Source organism: Pogoniulus pusillus, chromosome 2 (assembly GCF_015220805.1).
Source record: "Pogoniulus pusillus isolate bPogPus1 chromosome 2, bPogPus1.pri, whole genome shotgun sequence".
NCBI classification, from domain to species: Eukaryota; Metazoa; Chordata; class Aves; order Piciformes; family Lybiidae; genus Pogoniulus; species Pogoniulus pusillus.
The window spans coordinates 15,574,999-15,595,301 of NC_087265.1; the positions used below are offsets into that span (position 1 = coordinate 15,574,999).

Consider the following 20,303-nt stretch of genomic DNA (forward strand, 5'->3'; position numbering starts at 1 on the left):
CGGCCCAAACTGAAGTTTTGGGATTTAGTTCTTTGCCTTTCTCTGAATGTCTCTTCAGTCACTTGGATTCCCTGGGCCTTACAATGCTGAGCACAGACTGTAGGAATAGCCTTGAAAAACACACCTTCTCTTTCTGTGTCTCTGCTGAGCTGTCATAGGGGTGATCATTTGGCCCTGTTGCTAAGAAGGGTGCATTTGTAAAAGTGTGTGAGCTAACTTTGTCTCTGAACTGGAATGACCTTGGAAATGCGTGGCTACCAGTCACTAAATCATACATAAATCACAGAATTAAGAGGCTGCACTATGACTCTCAGGGACAAAACCACCACTAGTTGGCTTTCCTCTTCCTCCTCACTACTTGAGCCTTACAGAACACCACAGTGTCTTGTCATCCTTTCCCACCACCAGACTCCTCCTTAACACACACACTCTTGCCTGCACCCCACTTGAGAGACACAACCTCACTATGTCTTGTAAACTGCCCATCTCCTTAGTGCTGCTGTGTGAGTAGGGTCAGCCTGGAGCAAGCACTTCTGAGCATTCATCACTAGAGTTGAGCAGTATTATGAGGGAGTTGCTGAGGGTAGGTAGGGTAAATGTCTCCAAATTAAGCTGGATAATGTAAGACCGCTGTTGGCTTGACTAGAAATAGAAAAGATTCACTGCCTCAAGCCACATCTTCTAGTGTTGCTGCTCTGTTTCTACCCAAGTTGTAGGTGCTTGGCTTCTGCATTCTCTGGAAGCAGACCTGCTGTTGCACCCTACGAGTCATCACTAGGCTGCTTCAGTAACTCATCTTTCCTTCCATTCACAGGTCTTCTACTCATGGCGACTCAACCCATGTGAGAGCTCTCTTATGTGAATACCCAGCAGCACACTTTGCTGTCTGTGGTCTGTGGACATTGACTGGCATCTAAGCGACACCCCAACTCTCTCTTCTCCCCCTAGACGCCACTTAGAACCTCCATGTGCATTTGCTATGACATACATCAGTGTTGATGAGAGACAGGAACACTGCCGGGTGATCTTGAGCTGCCAAAATAATCAGCTCTATGCACAACATGGCTTAAAGGATTTTTCAGTTAGCAGCATGCATCCACTAAAGAACTTAGACACTCATCTTTTTTCTGGGGACTTCCACACTCTAGACTCCTGCCATGCAGGCAAGGCACCTCTGGCCAGTGCTGTGCAAAACCGAATGTATTGGAGCGTGGAGAACCTTCACTGGGCAACAGCTGCTGATTCTGGGCTATATTCTCACTGCCGGAGCCTGGATAATGAGATCATCTTCCGCAGTGGAGGCACTAGTCAGTGCACAGAAGGCAGTCTGGACGTGGCCTCAGCACAAAGCACATCAGACTCCCTGAGAAACCTTTCTCTCCATGCTAAACAGACATCTCTATCAGTGCAGAATGTGCTCCTCCCACCTTTTGCCAAAGCACCTCAATGGCTCTTCCCTTCTGCAGAGGAAAGAGCCCTACAAAGGGATGCCAAAAAAGAGCTGAAGGAGAAGTTGAGGCTGCACAGCAGTAAGGTAGCAGAGCCCTGTAAGCCACAGGTGGCTTTGCCTAACCTGATGGCCCAAGAGTGTTTTGAATGCCAGATGTGCCAGCAGTACAAGAACGGTAGTGCTGTCAACTGCTGTGCAGTTTTGGTGGAGCACACTGCTCTCAGGCATAGCCTCACAGGGAGGCAGAGACTCTGTTTTGCACACAGGCTCATCAGTCCAGAGGACATCAAGCAGAAGACTCAGAGGAGGCTTCAGCTCCAAAGGCAAAACAGTTCCCCAAATTTGCCCTTTCAGCATGCTGGAGAAAGCCATGAGATGGCCAAATCTAGAACAGCAGAAAAGCTGGAACAGTATAGTGGGGAAACAGATGTCAAAGCCACACTGGGACAGAGCAAGAAAGGCTGCTGCAAAGGGCGGCTCTATATACCCACCCTTGAGGAATTCAAGCAAATGAGAAGCAAGAAGGCAAATTCATCTGCCAGCAGCAGTAGGCCAACAGATTGCTTGAATAACACTCTGCTTGCAGACCAGACCCTGGAGGAGGAGAACAATAAGAACAACTGTCCAGCAGCTCTGAGGACCAATGCTGCTGAAGCTGTGGATGAAGCGGCTGTCACAGTGGAGTATGACGATGATGTGTTCCATGAAAATCATGCCTCTGCTGGCTTTTCCCAATATCCATCCACATGGGATGGTTTCAGGATGAACAGCCTTGAGGTGAAAGACAGAACCTGCCAGATCTCCACCCCAAATAGAGCACCGGTCCCCATTTGCTCTAGCCCCATTCCGCGATCACCATTACAGGCAGTACCAGTACACAGAGCTGGGCAGGAGGTCTTCAGTGGTGAGCAGCAGAAAGGAGAGACAAGACAATTAAATGATGTCCTCCACCTTGCAGGGCAGTCGCAGGCTTCTGAAGCCCAGTCCTCTTGCTGTTCATCGCTGCTGTTAGAAGCCACAGACTTAACCAGCTATGGAGCTAAGCTACAAAAAATGAAGGATGAATTCATAGGTTCAGCCCTGGAACTTATTAAGAAAAGGTAACATAATGTATGGGGTCACCTGAAAGCAGTTTCCTTGTTAATGAGCTGTTGTCTCTCATGCTAAGGTGCATTTAACTCCTGTAGTGTAAATACACTGTGGTCAGAGCCTCTCATCTGAAGACCTGTGATAGCCACATGGACATGTCTTTAAGCTCTTGATCTTAAAACTCCCATCTTTGCTTGAGGTTAAACATCAGAAAGCATTTTCATCTAGACTTTGCCTTTTGTACACCGTCATCCTGTCGAGACAGCAACCTGACACCAAATTTCCCACCCACTTTATTTCTATCATAAATTGATGCAATGTCTTTTTTTTTTTTTTTTTTTTTTAATTAACATCTGTTAAAAGTAGAGGACAGCCAAGAGATCCAAAGGGCTGTGGTTCCTTTGGAGAAAGGTCTAGGTTCTGTCCTATCTCTACAGGCCACGAGCGCAGGTAGTGTGACATGTAGCAGCAAGTGCTTTCGCTTGCTGCCTGTGCGTAGTGAACTGGTGGCTGCTGTGTGTCTTTAACCACCCTCTGGAGACCAGCACGGGCAGTGAGGGAGAGTACTTGCAAATACTTTCTTTCTGCCAATTCAGTGTAAGCAGTGAATGGAAGTACTTGTGTAAAGCCTTCCTGCCTCTTCTCCGACTCTGATTTTCACAAAATCAGAGATGTTAGGGGTTGGAAGGAACTTCAAAAGATCATCTAATCCAACCGCCTGTCAGAGAGCAGGATCACCTAGAGTAGGTCACACAGGAACACATCCAGGCAGGTTTTCAGTGTCTCCAGAAAAGGAGACTCTACAACCTCTCTGGACAGCCTGTTCCAGTGTTCTGTCACCTTTGCAGTGAAAAAGCTTTCCCTTATGTTCACATGGAACCTGCTATGTTCTAGCTTGCACCTGGTGCCCCTTGTCCTATTGTTAGACATCACTGAGAAGAGCCTAAGTCCATCCTCATGATGCTTGCACTTCACATATTTATACATGTTAATTAGGTCACCCTTCAGTCTCCTCTTCTCCAAGTTAAAGAGACTAAGTTCCCCCAGCCTGTTCTCTTGGTAAGATGGTCACAAGGGCTTCTTTCTGTGTTCTGGTTTTGGACTCTGCAGTCCTGTCACCTCGTTCTTGACAAAGAAATGAGATTCCCCTCCTTGCCTGCACGTGGCCTAACAGGAATTAGCAAGGTTCTGGAAGCTAGTCATTTGGGGCAGTTATCACTGTTTTATAATTAAATAAGGCTGGTAGGCAAAAGGAGGAATAAGTGTTGGTGGCGTGGTTTGTTTCTATATGCTTTGCCAAGAATTACAGTTGACTTGGTTCCTGTCTGCTTCCAGTATCCACAGATGTGATGTGTGAAATGCTAGGCCCTCAAGCTTGTGCACTGGCTTGGCATTTCTGGGATGCTAGAGCTCTGAGAATGGACCCAGGTTTTAGAGGAGATGATAGTGACTTTTGCACAGCAATGAGTCATCTGAAAGATCTGTGGAGCTCCCCATGTAGGCAGAAACTGAGTGACAAGAAGAAACAGTTCTGCAACTTTATCATCCAAAGGAAAGTAGGTGGTGTCAGAGCTCTAAACGCTTCCTTCAGCTGTCCAGCCCAGGGCTTTGTTCTAGAATGTGAAAACCCAATGAAGAACCAGATGAGAAAGTTGTGGTATGGCAACCATTTTCCTGGAGTAGGCTATTTTTGTCACTGAAGTGAAATGAAATACACAGAATGACATAAGAGTATAAAACCAGCTGTCTCCAGGCACGTCCGAGGTTTGACTAGTATCTGGAGCCTGAGTACATGCAGAGCAAAGTATACAGCATATGATCTTTCTTCCCACTAGTCTCCTGGTTTCCAAACACTTTCCACCCAGAGCCTTTGTGGTTTCAGTGTGGTTTCTGCACTTTTATTATCCACAGTGGTTTTAGTTTCTGTGAATGTGTTCAGTTTCCCTAGTTGGATTTGTTAAAGTATTTGAGATTCTTCTATTAAGACCAAAACAATAACTGGTCTAAAAATGACAATGGCAGTGGTTCTAGTATTAGAGAGGTTGTTTTGTGTGAAGGAATCACCCTGGCCTGTTTATTTTCCATGTTAATAACAATTAATGGTAAAGATTGTCTTTTCTTCAGGATAGCAGGAGGAAGCCAAATCTGGTGGCAGTGCTAATGTACTTACTGGTTGGTGGGAAACTCCAGTTTCCTCTGTCTGGAGATGTCTCAATGTTCCATCGTTTTCACTCAAAACTGTAATGTGCCTGAATATTAATTTATAACTCCAGCTAATTCTCACTGCAGCAGTGGAAATTTTTTTGTCTAGATGTTTTCAGTCTTAAATTACGATCCCTGACATCCAGGCCAGATTTTTCTCAGCAAGCCTTTGATAGCAATGTTGTGATGGAACATCACAGAATAAGACTGTTGAAATTGTCTTCTCTTTCTAATGGTTCTGTGAAAGTGTTACAGTTTCACAAAGCAGTTTTGTCTGGTAAGTTAATTGCCTTCCTAGTAATTCATAGTTATTTATTTAGGACTTGTTCAAATGGATTAATGTTTCACCAGTAAAGATCTGATTTTCAGCTTCATAGTTACAGCAGCTTTAGAATCGTAGAATCATAGAATCATAGAATCAACCAGGTTGGAATAGACCTCCAAGATAATCCAGTCCAACCTATCCCCCAGCCCAGCCAGTCAGCTAGACCATGGCACTAAGTGCCTCATCCAGTCTTTTCTTGAAGACCTCCAGGGACAGTGCCTCCACCACCTCCTCAGGCAGCCCATTCCAGTGGCAAATCACTCTCTCTGTGAAGAGCTTCCTCCTAACATCCAGCCTATACTTTCCCCGGCACAACTTGAGACTGTGTCCCCTTGTTCTATTGCTGGTTGCCTGGCAGAAGAGGCCAACCCCCTCATACTGGATACCTTTAATTTCAGTTGTAGTCATGGCTTGAAAAGGGTGTTGAGACCTAGGTGGAAGTCCTGTAGGCATTGCAATATATGATACACTTTCTGAAATGGTTTATGCAAGGAAGTGCTGAGGATAAGAACATGCAACGACCTGGGGATCCTATGAATTGAACAAGGTGATAACAAAAACATGCACAAGGAAGGCTTCACGAAAAGAGTGATGGTGTGTATTTGCAGTAACACCAGGCTGGTGGGTACCATAACAGTTTTTTTATAGCAGAGCACTCTAAGTCTGGAAAGCAGGTGCCAGCAGGGAAGGAGTGAACAAAAGTGTTTTCCTTAGTTGCAAAGAGACAGGAATATGTGGAAGGGGCTTGAAAATCATGAAAAGTGTCGTAGAAACTGTGAAGGAAAACAGGTGCATTTCCAGTTGTACACCACACACCCAGTGCCCCTGCTTCAATGAGATTCTTAGATGATGGCTCAGAGTTTTAAAAGGTCGTTGAGAAAGAATTTGTCCTCCAAGTGCTGGCCAAAGCACATCATCTGTCTTGGGGAGATGGGGAAAAACAGACAACAGCCCCAGTCATGAAATTGACATGCCAGTAAGTGCTTTAATAGCTCAAGAAAATATGTCAGAGTCCCCACTTCTGCAGCTATGTGTGAAAGCAGAGGGCACTGCTTGAGTGGGCATTTACATGGGCCTGTTGGCAGCCCAGATATCTGCTAGAGGGAAGGGAATGGAGGAAAAGGCAGTATCTCAGTATCTTCTCTTCCTCCTAAACCAAGAGCAAAGATGAAATGAGCAGTCCTGAGATGTGGTTCTATAAAACTACTTATACCCTCCTTGTTATGCTGCATCCCTCTGATCACACTGGTGTGGTGCACAGTGACTGCTCTGTGGAGCAACACTTACACAACGCTACATGGCCAGTACATTGTGCTGGAGGGTTCTGATCACAGCTAGAAACAGAGCAGTCAATCTAGGGCTGAGGAAATCTTTCACAGACTATAGGCTCTGCACCATTGCCTTTCTTACCTGTAAGCTTACCAACCATGGAGCAAGTTGAATTTCTCAGTCTCGGGTGCACTTCTTTAGCTCGGCTCTCTGGGTATTACTGGTTCTTATTCCCATTGCAGCTCACATCTGGAATTTTTTTTTAAGTATCCCTATTGGGTTATAGAAACCACAATAAGCTCATGGCATTTGGTCTGCAGACCTTATCAGCAGAGACCTGCTGTCGGCTTCACTTAGAGCAGTAATGCTTTGGAGTACTTTCCACGTTTAAGTGAATCTTCAAGCACTATAAAAATGATGAATGAAAGCTCAGTGCCTCTCTGAAAGTATGGTCAGTATGGTAGGAGGTGGTGTGATCAAAAAGAAGAAAATGTTCCGGGTCTGAGCTCTGCTATATGATCTTGGACATATTTTGTTGCCTTTTAGTGCCTCAGCATGGTCCCTTCTTTCTGCATGTTTCAACCAGAAGCTGTTTGAGCAGGAGCAGCTTTTGGAAGTGGTGGGTTTCCATCTTCTTCAAGAGTTTTCTTGCTTCTTAACCTCTGCCTTCTCTCCCACAGGTGTGCCTGGCTGGGCTGTTTGTACTTTACACAGCTCAGTGAAACATTGATGAAATTATTTGACTGAGAATACACGAGAGAGGATGTTTTTTTAAACCCAGATCATTTCAATATTGATTTTAGATCATGATGACACAGTTACACAAGACCAGATGAAGGTTAGGTACCCCAAACGTGTCTTGGAATGAGAGGGAGGAAGCAGACAGGAGCATCTTCAAGCCAGGACACTAGCGTGGTGGGACCACAGCCTTGCTGTGTGCCTGTGCTGCTCATTCTGCAACCCTGTAAGGGGGATAATGCAGCCTGTAATGCAGACTGCTCTGGCACAGTGTGGATGTTGATGTCTCCTTTCTACAGACTGTGAAGAGGAGGTCTGGATGGGTGAAGTGACACTTCCAAATCCACGTGGCAGGAAGTCAGCACAGCAGAAAGTAAAAGCCAGGAGCCTGATGTTAGCACTGTGCCATTGCTGTGCAGCTGCAGTTAAGCTCTTTTTAAGTTGGTAAATCCTATAGTAATGTCAGCTGGGACCTGGAACCATAAATGGAGGAAGATGAAAAAGCCTCAGCTGGAAAGTTTCAAACCAACTTTCCTGGCCTGACAGCAGAGCCTGTTTGTGTTCTGGAAGACTTGATCTCTCTTCAGTGGTTTCAGCACTGGCTGATGGTTTGTTATGGGAGCCAACTGTCATTCATTGTAGGGAAAATGCCCATCCTTCTCAAGTGTTTGCTTGTAGCTGCTAGTGATGGAATTGTACATTAGCAGTATGACCTATCAGCATAAGTTCACAAGTGAATCCTTTAAGAAGTAGATTTTTGTCATAGGAGAGTTTTGTTAAGCATAAAATAACCTGAAATATGCTCCAGACACTGGCTTCTCTTATGTGCAAGCACCCATATCCAGTCTTCACAACTGTTCTTTTAAAAGGAATCCAAGACCAAAAAAAAAGTAAACCCCAAATGAAAAAAATCAATATTTGTCCAAGAAGGCTTCATTATGTCTGGAAATAAGGTGTCTTAGAGTATGTTTGAGAAAAAACCAAGTATCACAAGTAGTATCACAGACTACGGCCTGTCAAGTCAGTGCATCTGTCTGGGGAGGTGATGTTATCTACACAGAGGCAAACGTGGAGTTTGAAGAGGCTGCCTGTATCAGCCAGTCCAGCCCCTTGCTAGCACCAGACAGCTGTGGGTAAGGGTATCCCACAATTGCCAGCTGAGAGCAACAGACTGCCAGTCCTCTCAGTACTCTTAAATGCACCAAAAGGCCTGATGAGGAGTTCACTGAAGACAAACTATTTCTAGTGGTTTGCAGGACTTGGCATCATATGAGATGAAAAACAGAGGGAAAGCTCCTTTAATCCTCTAATCTCTTCAAAGTATTATGTTTTTTAGCAGATGATTTTCTTCCAGATGAGCAATATGGTTTCTATGTGGACAACATATTTTTAAATAGCAGCAAATATGGATATGGCCTACTTACAGGTTTTTTCTGGTCCCCACAGGAGAGCCTCATGTTTTATGAGCATGGAAATGCCCTGTGAACACCCAGGACTTGATATGCCAGACTGATGCTGGCTGAGTGTGATTACCCAATTTGCACTGCTGTACTGAGCTGTGTTTAGAGCCTCTGGAACAAGCACAGCCATCCGTGCCGACCAGCCTAGATTCCTGCCTGTGCTTCATTGTTGTTGCTGGTTGCTTGAACCTGGGCTTGCTGTTCAGTCTCATCTGTTTCAGGAACAGCAGGTGAACTGCATGCATGATGTTCATCAGAGTCTGCTTCTTCTCTTGCAGCTGCAATGCTGAGACTGCTGCCAAATCCCCCTCCAAGGAACAGTGCAGTCTGAGGGAAGCTGATATCCCACCTCCAGAGGACAGTCAACAGCCTACAGCAATGTCCATGGCAACAGAGACCTGGGAGGACAAGCCAAGCAGTGAGACAGCCAGCAACACTCCACCTGCAGGAAATGTAAGAGAGAGGAATTCTCCTCTCATTTTGAGTATGTGTTCAGAATTTTTTTTTCATGTTAGAGGCTCTAAAGGATCCCTTTGTTGTAGGAACTGGGCAGGCTAGGAGCCTGGGTTCTGAAATCCCACCAATTCCCCTGAGTGTTTAAACTGTTTGATGCATTGCTAGAGTTTTTCTTATTACACTTAGTGAAACAGGAGTCAGTTTTGTTCCCCTGCCTATCTGCCAGCGCATCTCTTGCAGGGAGTTCAGCAGTAACCCCTTCATGGCTTTCAGTGTGCTGCCAGCCCCTCACTGCTGCGCTGTCTGGCATAGAGGCTGGAGTTCCTGACCCTCTAGCCACCGTGGGGACACTATATTCAGAGCTACACAACAGCAAAGGGAGATGGGTCCTTGCTGTTAGGACTAAGCAAGACAGAAGGACATGAGGGGACAGATTTCCTAATGAAACTGCATTTACAGTCCCACCACTGATGAGTTTCTTTTTTTCTCCTTTGGGAACTAAAGTCCAGTAGCTGCAAACCACATGCTGCTTTGAGCACCACCTTGCTCCAAAGCCACCTGCTTTTCTTGCAGACCCCCGGTCCCAGCTGCCGCCGGTCCAGCTCTGACATTGTCCATGAGAGCACGGATGGTGCCAGGGCCCAGCGGGAGTGCCGGCTGCGACCACACTTCAGCGACCCTATGCCGGCAGACTCGGTGAAAAGGAAGCAGCTGGAGCTGAAGATTGCAGCTGCGGCACGGCAGCATGCACAGAAGCGCCGTCAGGAACGAGACTACGGTACCCACGCTCTGCACACTCAGAGGGGGCTGATGGGCCAGATGCTGAGCCCAGCTATGCTGTTGTGAATATGGAGTAACTCCTTAGATCGAGGGGAGGGAAGCATTCTGGGTTTAACCCAGGCATGAAGAAATGAACGTCTGTTCTGCTGTGTCCCTGTCCATTCCTGCAGATGGCAGGAAAAGAGTGAGACTAAATGAGTTCACAGGTATGGGCAGTGCAGGCACGACAGGCCCTGGGATTTACCTGGGAGCTGTTTACTTCTGACGCTGGCAGTTCTCAGCCCTGCTTTCACCAGGTCCAGCTCACCCACAGAGCTCCTACCACTCATGGATGTGCCACCATTAGCTCCTCAGGTAAGCTCTGTGCATCTGGCAGTGCCTGTAATGACTTGTGTGTGTTCTTAGGTCCAGTGGTAGCAAAAGCCAACCTTGGCCATGGTGGCAGCTTTGATGAGACTCGCCGCGCCCCACGTGGCTCCCTCCGCTCCAGACGTCATTGGAGTAATGTCAGCAGCCTGAGCACAGACAGCGGAATTGTGGGTGTGAATGACGTCCGGGATGACCTGGACCCCAGTGAGGCCACACGGACCAAGCCAGCAGATGTGGAAAGGGCAGACAGTGGCATTGGCCAGATGGCAGCCAGAAGGTGGAGGAGCAGGGCATCTGAAACACTGAGCTCCTTGCAGGCCTGGGAAGCCCATCGCCCCTGCACCGACTGTGGAGAAAGGGAGCTGCCAGTGGAGACAGACCTGCAGAACTGCAATCAGAGGCGGGCTGACCTCTGCGAGAAGTGCCGCAAGCGCAGGACGGAGCGCAAGGAGTCTGTGCTGGAATTCGTCAATACAGAGGCCAGCTACGGAGAGGACCTGCGCATCATCAAAGAGGAGTTCTACCTACCCATGCAGGCAGCTGGGCTACTGAGCCAGGAGCAGCTCCTGGGCGTCTTCAGCAACATCCAGGAGCTCATTGACCTCAATGAGAGCTTTCTGGAGATACTCCAGGAAGAGATTGATCAAGCCTTTGACCAGGTATGATAGTGTATGCTCTAAAAGGGACAGACTGGGCAGACTGGAAGGGGTTTTATATTAGTGAGGTGATTTAGGTGGAGCAGAGGATCAGAAGGTAGGACTCCTGGGTTTGTATCATCTACCTGATCTCTTGCTGCTGAAATGAGCAGTGATTGCAGAGCATGTCAGCATACTCCTCGACAAAGCTAAGAGTGTTATGTGGCACCAGATTCTTTCTGTTCCCTTACTTTATTATGCATATTGCTGCATTAGTCTTATGGCAGAGCTGCTGGCAAGAATGATCTCAGCACACCCTCTTGACTAGCAGGCTCAGTCAAGCTTTTGAGCCTGTGCTCTGGTGATCTGGCTGAGAAGAGCGAGCAGTTAGACCAGTTTTTCTTCCCCTCCCTGGTCTGTGGAGACCACCTTTCCACAGGGTGAGCCCAGTTCCATCTTTGGTCTTGTGTTCACCAGATCCTGCACTAGGTTCATGCTGGTAGGACTGAACACAGGATTCATGCTTGTGCCTCTCCTGAGCTAACCCAGCAGGGCTGTATTTCATGCTTACAGGGTGATGATGACCTGATGACCGTGTGCATTGGAGAAGTATTTCTAGAGTTTGTCAACATGCTCCCAGCCTTTCAGACCTACTGTCTTCAGCAGTCCTCCTCCGTGAACATGCTTAATGCACTGGAGAAGGAGAAGGAGTTGCTCAGGTGAGAAAAGTGATAAGCATATTCTTTTAGGCTTTGGGGACAGCAAGGCACTAGGCTGAGGGTGAAGCCTTTGTCAGCTCCTATAGATCAAAGTTTTGATGCTGATGTTCTCCAGTGATGAGCTTCTCTCTCCTGGGGTGAAGAGAGCAATTTGTTATCCAAAAGATACTGAATCCTTGATGTCTTCACTGACATCAAGGCAGTTAGTTGGTCCCCAGCTGTAAACTCTGTATTGTGGTAGCAGCATTTGCCCACTGCCCTCAACTGTCACCGGTATACCACCCAGCTGTGAACAACTCTCAGTTGCTGCACCAGAGCACAGTTTGGATTTCCACTGAGAAAAGACACTGTATGAAGTGTGCAGGCGTGAATTAGTTCACCATTCCTAGCCCTGGCTTATTTGGGCAATGTCAGGCAAGTCACTTCTCTCTCCACTGCAGCACCTTAAAATGTTGACAGTGCCAAATTCATGTTTAGAGTGCTTTGTAATCTAATGATGAAAGGAGCTACAAATTGATGTAATCTGATACAAGATGATGTGCGTGCCTCAGGCTTACGTCAGTGTGTACCGGAGAAAGATCAATCCCTTGTCGTTTTACAGTGATTTTAGTAGAAGGCTGCTGGGATGTTTTGTGCCAGTGTCCCAGGCAGCTCAGCACTGTTCTGCAGCTGAGCACAGCTGTAGAGACTGTTGTGAGTTTTTAGAAGACAGAGTTCACAAGACTGTCAAAACCAGAGGAGATGCTGCAGTGCCCAGCAGCTGTGAGAACTATGCTGTTCATTTGCTCTTACGATTGCGTAATCTATGGGCAAAGAGCTACCATTTCATTCTCCCTCCTTAAATCTTCAGAATATTCCTCAATGTCTCCCAGAATGACAACACAGCACTGCGGCGGATGAACCTGAGGTCCTTCCTGATTGCCCCCTTGCAAAGAGTCACCAAATACCCACTGCTGCTGAGTAGAATCATCAAGGCCACCACCGAGTACCACCCAGATCACAGCAGCCTGCGTGAGGCCAAGAGCCGCATTGAGTCCCACCTGGAACACATCAACATGAAAACCAAACAGGAGTGGAACACGTGGACCCTGCGGTCCTTTCGCCAGGACAGCAAGAAGAAGAGGGAAGTCATCAACATTGAGATGAGAGAAACTGCCCTCAAAACTGTAGGCTGGCTGCGGGAAGAAACACGATTTGTGATGGAGGGGTCTCTGCAGCTGGCCCAGCCCCCTGATGGCCAGTGGGTGAAGAAAGGCAGCAAGACCCTGAAGTTCCAGAACATGCAGGTCCTCCTCCTGGTGAACATGAAGCGTGTGTCTGAGTCCAGCCTGGAGTCAGCGGAGCCAGGGCCCGTGAAAGACGCAGTGCTGGTCCTCATCAGGGACAAAAATAATGGGAAGTTCCATTTGCTCAGGGAGCCCTTGAGGCTGAGTAATTGCATCGTCTCCACTGATCCTGACTGCGATGACACTTTTGAGCTCATTGAGATCAGGCGGGAGGCATTTGTGTTCCGGGACAGTGACCGGGCACGGACTCACCACTGGTTCAGGCAGATCAGGCGGTACTCAAGGGAGCTGGGCTCCTGGAAGAAGCGACGCAACGCACTGCCCAACATCATGATCAGCACCCCTCAAACCAGGCCCTAAGTCCTGTGCAGGCAGCATGCAGGGAGGCTTGGCTTGGCCAATGTCATGTACAAGGACTGTCAAAAGCCTTGGTGGATTGAACTTGTCTCTGTTCATGAACAGCACAGGGAGGAGCCTGGCCCACAAAAACTCTTGGCAGCACTGGAAGAAAGCATCACAGCCTAATTCTGGTCTCCATCCTCAGGACTCACAAGGTGTTTGTGGCTGATGTCCATGCAGAGGTGGGCTTCCCTCGAGGAGCAGATCTCTGGAAGAAAATACTGAGTTTCACTTGTTAATATTGCACAGCAGGAGAATGATGTATGACGCTTGGCCATTGCATGAATCGTGTTGAAAGCCAGTCTTGAAAACACGGAAGAGGTTTTCACCACTGACTATGTTTCATCAGCATTAGGTAAAGTCAGGGTCAGAATTAGATGCAGTATTATACAACAGGGGAGGAAAGATGGAGAAAGTTATGTTTTCCATCACTACTCCTAAGGACTGTATTTCATTATTCACCTCTGCCTAGGTGTCAAAATACTTGTTTAAAAAGAAAAGTCTTTGGTCTTTAACCAAATCAAGTAGGTATCAATTTGCTCAGATTCAGCTGCATGCACACAGAAAGAAAAAGATAAAAAAAAAAAAAAGTCAAACACAAATAAAAGGTCTTGCTTTCTGACACATACACCCAACTATGTGTAGAGCTTGTGGAAGAGCAGTATACCCCCGCTGGAAGTCTGTTATTTAACTGACTTAGGGACTCAGATGTAACCCCGCATCTGAAACATCTGGGAAGTGTATGTAAATATAGCTCTGCTACCACAAATAGTGAACCTTACAGTTCACAGTTACTTAAACAATGTAATCTAGTGTATTTCAAAATGTAATTGAAAGGAAGAATTTACATTGTACTGTAGAGTAACATAAATGGTTTTAATAATTATGTTACAATGACTTCAGGTGGATGTTTTTTAACAGTTGTATTGTGGAGGAGATATTTCATTCAGTGTGAGTGGCGTTCAGGTGAACAATGGCATCCTGGGATGCATCAAGAAAGGTGTGTCCAGCAGGTCTAGGGAGGTTCCTCTCCCCCTCTACTTTGTCCTAGTGAGACCACACCTGAAGTACTGTGTCAAATTTTGTGTTTCCCAATTCAAGAGAGACAGGGACATGCTGGGAAGAGTCCAACAGAGAGCCATGAGGGTGACTGGGGGAACTTGAGCATCTCCCCTATGGAGAGAGATTGAGACACCTGGGACCATTTAGTCTGGAGAAGTGTGCTGGTTTGAGGCTAATACTTACTGAGAGAAATGAAATCCTTAGCTGTGAGAAGAAAGAAAAAAACAACAGTAATCTATGAGAAGAGAAGACTGAGAGGAGATGTCATCAATGTGTATAAATATCTGAGGGGTGGGTGTCAAGTGGATGGGGTCAGTCTCTTTTTGGTCATCTGCAACAGTAAGACAAGGAGCAATGGCTACAAACTGGAACATAGGTTTCACCTCAGCATGAGAAGAAACTTCTTTACTGTGAGGGCAACAGAGCATTGGAACAGGCTGCCCAGAGAGGTTGTGGAGTCTCCTTCTCTGGAGAATTTCAAAACCTGCCTGGATGCATTGCTGTGCAGACTACCCTGGGGATCCTGCTTTGGCAGGAGGTCTAGACTCGATGATCTCTGGAGGTTCCTTCCAACTTCTAATGTTCTGTGGTTCTGTGAATGTGCCTATGCCTGTTCTTTGGATCTCCTGAACAGTGTCAGGGGCTGCTCCTAATGAGACTGGGAGAATGGTGCAAGCCTGCTGTCTTAATGAGCGCTAGACAACAACAGACTGGCACAAAAATCTTATGCTCTGGCCTCAGTCCTGCCTGTGCAGGTCAGGCTGCAGCACACCAGACCTGAGAGCCAAAACTGAGGCCACAGAATGCTCCCCCATAAGGTCCAGCCTCCCTCAGCTCTGCAGCAGAAAAATTACTTAAAGCTGGACAATGGTAAAAAAGGCAAACACAGTTTAACCTTTTCAGCCTGACGTTACCACTGACCATGGCCTTGAAATTACACCAGCAAAATGTCATGCTGTGACTTACACAGGAAAGGCCAGATTACAGCCCTAGGGGCTAAATTAAAGGAGCCTGAATTTTGGTTGGTGGATCTTGGGAAACAGCCTGTAAATGTTCTTTCAAACTCCAGGGTAAAGACAAAGCTGATCAGTATTATTCACTCCCAACAAAATGTTTCTATTATGGGCATTTATTTCACAGAAGGAGTCTCATAAGGAAGCCTGTTTGTGTATTTCTCCAGAGACCAACAAGCAGGCAGACAGAAGCTACCTTCAGATAGGTAGCCCCTATCTTGTAAGTCACCACTGATCTAATGCCCAAGCAGTCCTCCAAACCATGCCTAGTGCTTCGTCCTCTTGCCACAGCTGCTCCAAGTGCTGAGGCAGGCACCAGCAGTGAGATGTGTGTTACTGGCTGTATTTTCATCTCAACCACCCATCATTTCAGTGCTTCGTTTTGTCCTTGAGAAAATGGGTTTTGCTGTGTCATTGGAAGCTTTACAAGCACATACCCAAAGGTATGAGGGTGGCAGCACACAACTGCTGTAGTAAGCAATAGCTGGCAAAACAGTTATTGAGGCAGCAGCTGGACTCCCTGATGTAAGCTGGAATTACCTTCAGCTATTTATAGTTTTTAGACAATAAATTGTTTCCCCAAAATACATGCCAAACAGCCAGTGAAGAGCATGAGACATTGCTTTTAGTTTGTGTCTTGTTTTTCACATAGGTGGATGTATAAACAGAGCAGCTGCTGGAGGAAGGTTTCTGTCATGCCATCAGGATGGATTTGCATCAATAAGCCTTCCAGCCCCGTTCATCAAGTATGCAAAGAACAACAGCTGGCACCATCTTTTTCTCTCCTGGGATCAAAATGGTGCAGCTACCTTCTCTTCACTACATCCAGTGGCAGTTTTGATTTGGGAAGCCATAAGTACAGTAAGACTAATAGCTTAATTTATGTAAACAGCAGGTGGCTGTCACAGTCACAGAAAGCTGCTGCTTTCTATAAAGTTTCCAGCATAGTGATTTTCTCCACACCAATTTAGGCTCGAAAGCAGTCGTGGACTGTTTGTCCAGTTGTTGTCTTTAAAGCAAAGTACCTGTAGTTACCCTGGCTGTGCAAAAAGGCTGGCAACGCTAAGTACACGTAAAAGGTCTGATATTTAAGATCCATCGTGTGTTTGGGTGATTGTTCAATTTGTCAGATTCAGGGTGTTTCTAGGCATCATAGCAAACACCTGCTAGCCAGGCTCCCAGTAAGCATTGTCTGTTTCCTCTGAACCAGGCAAACTCTCCCCAAAAGAAGGTCCACTGGAGTGAAGTTAGGAGCAGGATGTGTACTTGGTGCAGTAGCCGTGTCCTAAAAGACCTGCAGCCAGGGAACAGTACAAGCTCTTTCATCTGGGGCAGCTTGCTAAGGAAAGCAACAGCCTGATTGTTGAATCTGTCAAACTAGACAGGGGTTGTGCTTCCAGTGTTATTTACCTTTTATGTGTCTGCTGCAAGCTTTGCTGCTTGCCTACCTCTAAATTACAGGTGCTGAAAGGGAGTGCGAGCACAGAACAATCTCCGTGGCCCTGTGAGAGCTCATGCTGTGGAGAGATCCAGCACAGGAAGGACGAGAATTGTCGGCACCCTGACAAGGCAGTAGGTTTCCATAATCCTCAGGCACCTTTCTGAGCTGGATGATCTCTCTGTGGGGAAGTTCCAGGTCTTGCAGTATCACATGTACACGTCTTACTTGGCAGCCCTACAGATTACTTGTGCTGTGTTTTTCCATTTCTGATTAACAAACCTAACAAAACGTTGTTATAACCCAGATTACTTGGGAAGAGAGTTGTCTGCAAGCCAAGAAAATGATTATTTGTTCCAAACTGGCTGCCCTAGGGCTCTACAGGCCTCTCATTGTCACAACTGACAATACTAAGATTACTTTCTCAAGACTCCTGCCCACTGAACTTACCTGCCTAGTACAAGCAGACCTCTTTGGAAGTATCAGAACTCATAAATCATTGTGATGGTTTGAGAGTTACCTGCCCTCCCCCCACTAAAAAGAAAATCACCCAGACTAGACTTGGCCAGATGGAAGTTAAGGAATGAAGCTATATTTACAGCTTAGCACAATTTACAAGCATATATATACACAATATTTGCAGTTATATAGGAGTTAACAGTAATACAGAAACACAATAACTCTCCCAGAACAATCAGATTGCCAGGAGGGCTCCCGACCCAAACCTCCTCCCCGCTCCTTCTTTCCCTCCCTTTAGAAATAACCAGATCAACCCCTGTATGTCTCACATGATACATCTGGAGATCTGAAGTGAGATGTCAAAAAAAGACGACAAGTAGGTTAGAGGGAAAAGATCAGATTAAAGAGTTAAAGCAGAGGCAACCACACAGACCTGCCAGAGAGAAGGAGCAGAACTGAGAGCTGAGCAGTGTGTGAGAAATGACTTATCTGTATTCTGACTAGTTGCATTTCTCAGCAGAAGAATGAGGAATATAGGTTGTTGCGTTTTTTTTTCTTCTCACAGCTAAGGATTTAATTTCTCTCAGTAAAATATTCTAATTAGCCTCAAACCAGCACAATCATAGAATCATAAAATGCTTTGGGTTGGAAGAGATGCCCAACCCTGCTGCAGTGAGCAGGGACACCCTCCATTAGATAGGTTGTCCAGAGTGGACTAAAGTACCCGGGGTGGTTAAAGTAGTGAACTGGACCTCTAGAAGCATTGGATGGTGCTATGCAGAGATCAGGTTTACTGCTTTCTTTTATGAAACATCCTTTGTGATGTCTGGAAGCTCCTGCATGTGAGTCAGAGGCAGTGTAGACTGCAGAACTGAATTCCTGCCTCTCTTTTTGGTGCCATCTCTTTGTCCAACATTGTGCTGGTTGGAAAGTCTCTGTTTCTGCGTGGTGGTCCTGGATGACTTGTGCCCAACAGCACCACTGACGCTTCCAGGCTGATTCTGAGTGCTGGGACATGAGCCCATCCTGATAGAGAGCAGATTTATGGGAGCTCAGTTTTGCTCCTGAAAGCCTGGCCACAGCTCAGTGCTGCTTTGGTGCAGGTTGGCCCAGCCCAATAACCTGTAACAGGAATTTAGGGTGTCTTACTGGTAATTTGCCAGGAAAAGAACAACAAAAGGCAGTCTTTCTCATCAAGTCCATGTAGTTTTGAGCTCAGAAAGCAGGCATACAAGAAGACAAAACATTGCATTTAGAGTCACTTGTGGGATCAGGACCCAAGGAAAGAGAGAACAGCTACTTTAAGAGTCAGCAGGCTGGGTGGAAAGCCTGGAAAAAAACATAGGGGAATGAAGAGCATCTACCCTTAAGAAAGCAGAGACTTCTGCTTTGGTGAACAAAGATCTGGTTTATGGTGTTCTTGTACATTTCTGGTTAGCATTAATAGAAGTGAGGACAGGGAAGAGGCATTGAGGATGGGTCTCTGCTGTGTGATCCAAGAACACACCTGAAAGGGAGCACTAATTTTAGTGTGGCATCAAGAAGCTGTTGTAGCTGTCACTGAAGACTGAGAGATTGACCTCAGCACATCCCAAATCCTGAAAATATCCCAAGATCTTCTCAGGTCTCCTGCCTTGGGGAATTTCAGTTATTCTGTGCATGCAAATGAGTTACAGAACTGAAGTCCCAGGAAGGGAGATTCCAGCAGGAAATTTTGGCACTCTCTTGTTTGTCCCAGACATTCTGAAAGGGAAGATAACTCAAATCTTCTAGCATCATGTCAGAGATACACCTTCAGGACTCATGGGCAGCTGCAATAACTTTAATGCTCAACCTTGTCCCTTTATAATGTGTTCTGGGAAACTAGATGGGACTCTTCAGCTAGATTTATGCTGACTTCTCCAGCTTGAACCTGGAAAAACATGAACCCATCCTCCTGCCAGCAATCATAAATATTCAAAGAGCTCACTGTCATTGTTGAGTGACCTGTCACTACAGTGGAGTATGATGGAACAACACATCTTACTGATCAGGCAGACAAATTAATTGCCTTGTTTCCCCACAGAGGATGCTGCAGAGTTCCAAGGTGACTGGAGACAGGTAAAAGCAATGCTTTTTTTTTTTTTTAAGCAAAGTTTTGACAATAACCCAGCACAGTCCAAAAAATCTGGGCAAACCCCAAGGACACTCATTAGAAAAGATGACATCTCCCTGAGGAAGCTAAAGGTGGTCCCTAAGGGAAACCTTTTCACAACATGTGTGGAAAAGTTGAGTGATAGGAACAGAGGGAGTCCTCTTCAAAAGAGTGAAGAACCCCAGCAAGGAATTGGAACACAGGCAGAGCATCCTTCAGCACCAGTTTCTGCCCAGCTTTGACTGGAGCAGTTACGCAGCTGGAAGAAGTTGAAACACTGGCATTAGGCTCTGAATCCATTAGGAAGGATGAATGTAATAGAATCATAGAATCAACCAGGTTGGAAGAGACCTCCAGCCCTATCCAGTCAGCTAGACCATGGCACCAAATGCCTCATCCAGTCTTCTCTTGAAGACCTCCAGGCACGGTGCCTCCACCACCTCCCTGGGCAGCCCATTCCAATGCCAATCACTCTCTCTGTCAAGAACTTCCTCCTAACATCCAGCCTATACCTACCCTGGCACAACTTGAGACTGTGTCCCCTTGTTCTATTGCTGGTTGCCTGGGAGAAGAGGCCACCCCCCACCTGGCTACAATGCCCCTTCAGGTAGTTGCAGATAATTGATAATTGCAGGTCTCCAGCTCAAATCCTGCCCTAGCATGATCTCCACCAGCAGAAGCTTTGCCTCCCTGAGAAATTATCTGATCTGCAGGTGAGAAGAACCAGATCATAAACAGTCCTCCCCAGGAAAGTGTAGGTGAAGAAACCCTTTATTTCAGCAGTGGTGGAGTCCCAAGTGACTGTGAAACCTCCCCTCCTAGCACAGGGACTTCTCTTGTGGTGCCAGAATTGCATCATTGGGAGGACACACCGTCAGAGAGATCTCTGAGTGCTGTGGAGAAGGCTGACAGATCAAAGTGGGAAACCTGGAAATCACAAGAACATCAGAGCAAATCCCATGACCAATGCCTGGAGTAACCAAACATGCAAAGAACACAAAGCCTTTGTAGCCCTGGAGT

General features: G+C 46.5%; 1 protein-coding gene across 3 annotated transcripts in view; it reads left to right on the forward strand.

Moving 5' to 3' along the window:
- LOC135182818 (uncharacterized) overlaps positions 1 to 14,071 on the forward strand; it is a 49,184-nt gene extending 35,113 nt beyond the window's left edge. For all 3 annotated transcript variants that reach the window (XM_064157286.1, XM_064157294.1, XM_064157304.1), the window contains 6 exons: positions 815 to 2,550; positions 8,812 to 8,986; positions 9,563 to 9,767; positions 10,175 to 10,797; positions 11,347 to 11,492; positions 12,343 to 14,071. In XM_064157286.1, coding sequence (XP_064013356.1) covers positions 980 to 2,550; positions 8,812 to 8,986; positions 9,563 to 9,767; positions 10,175 to 10,797; positions 11,347 to 11,492; positions 12,343 to 13,138 — 3,516 coding nt within the window. In that variant the 5' untranslated portion in view covers positions 815 to 979 and the 3' untranslated portion in view covers positions 13,139 to 14,071. The remainder of the gene's footprint in view (positions 1 to 814; positions 2,551 to 8,811; positions 8,987 to 9,562; positions 9,768 to 10,174; positions 10,798 to 11,346; positions 11,493 to 12,342) is intronic.
- The last annotated feature ends 6,232 nt before the right edge of the window (positions 14,072 to 20,303 follow it).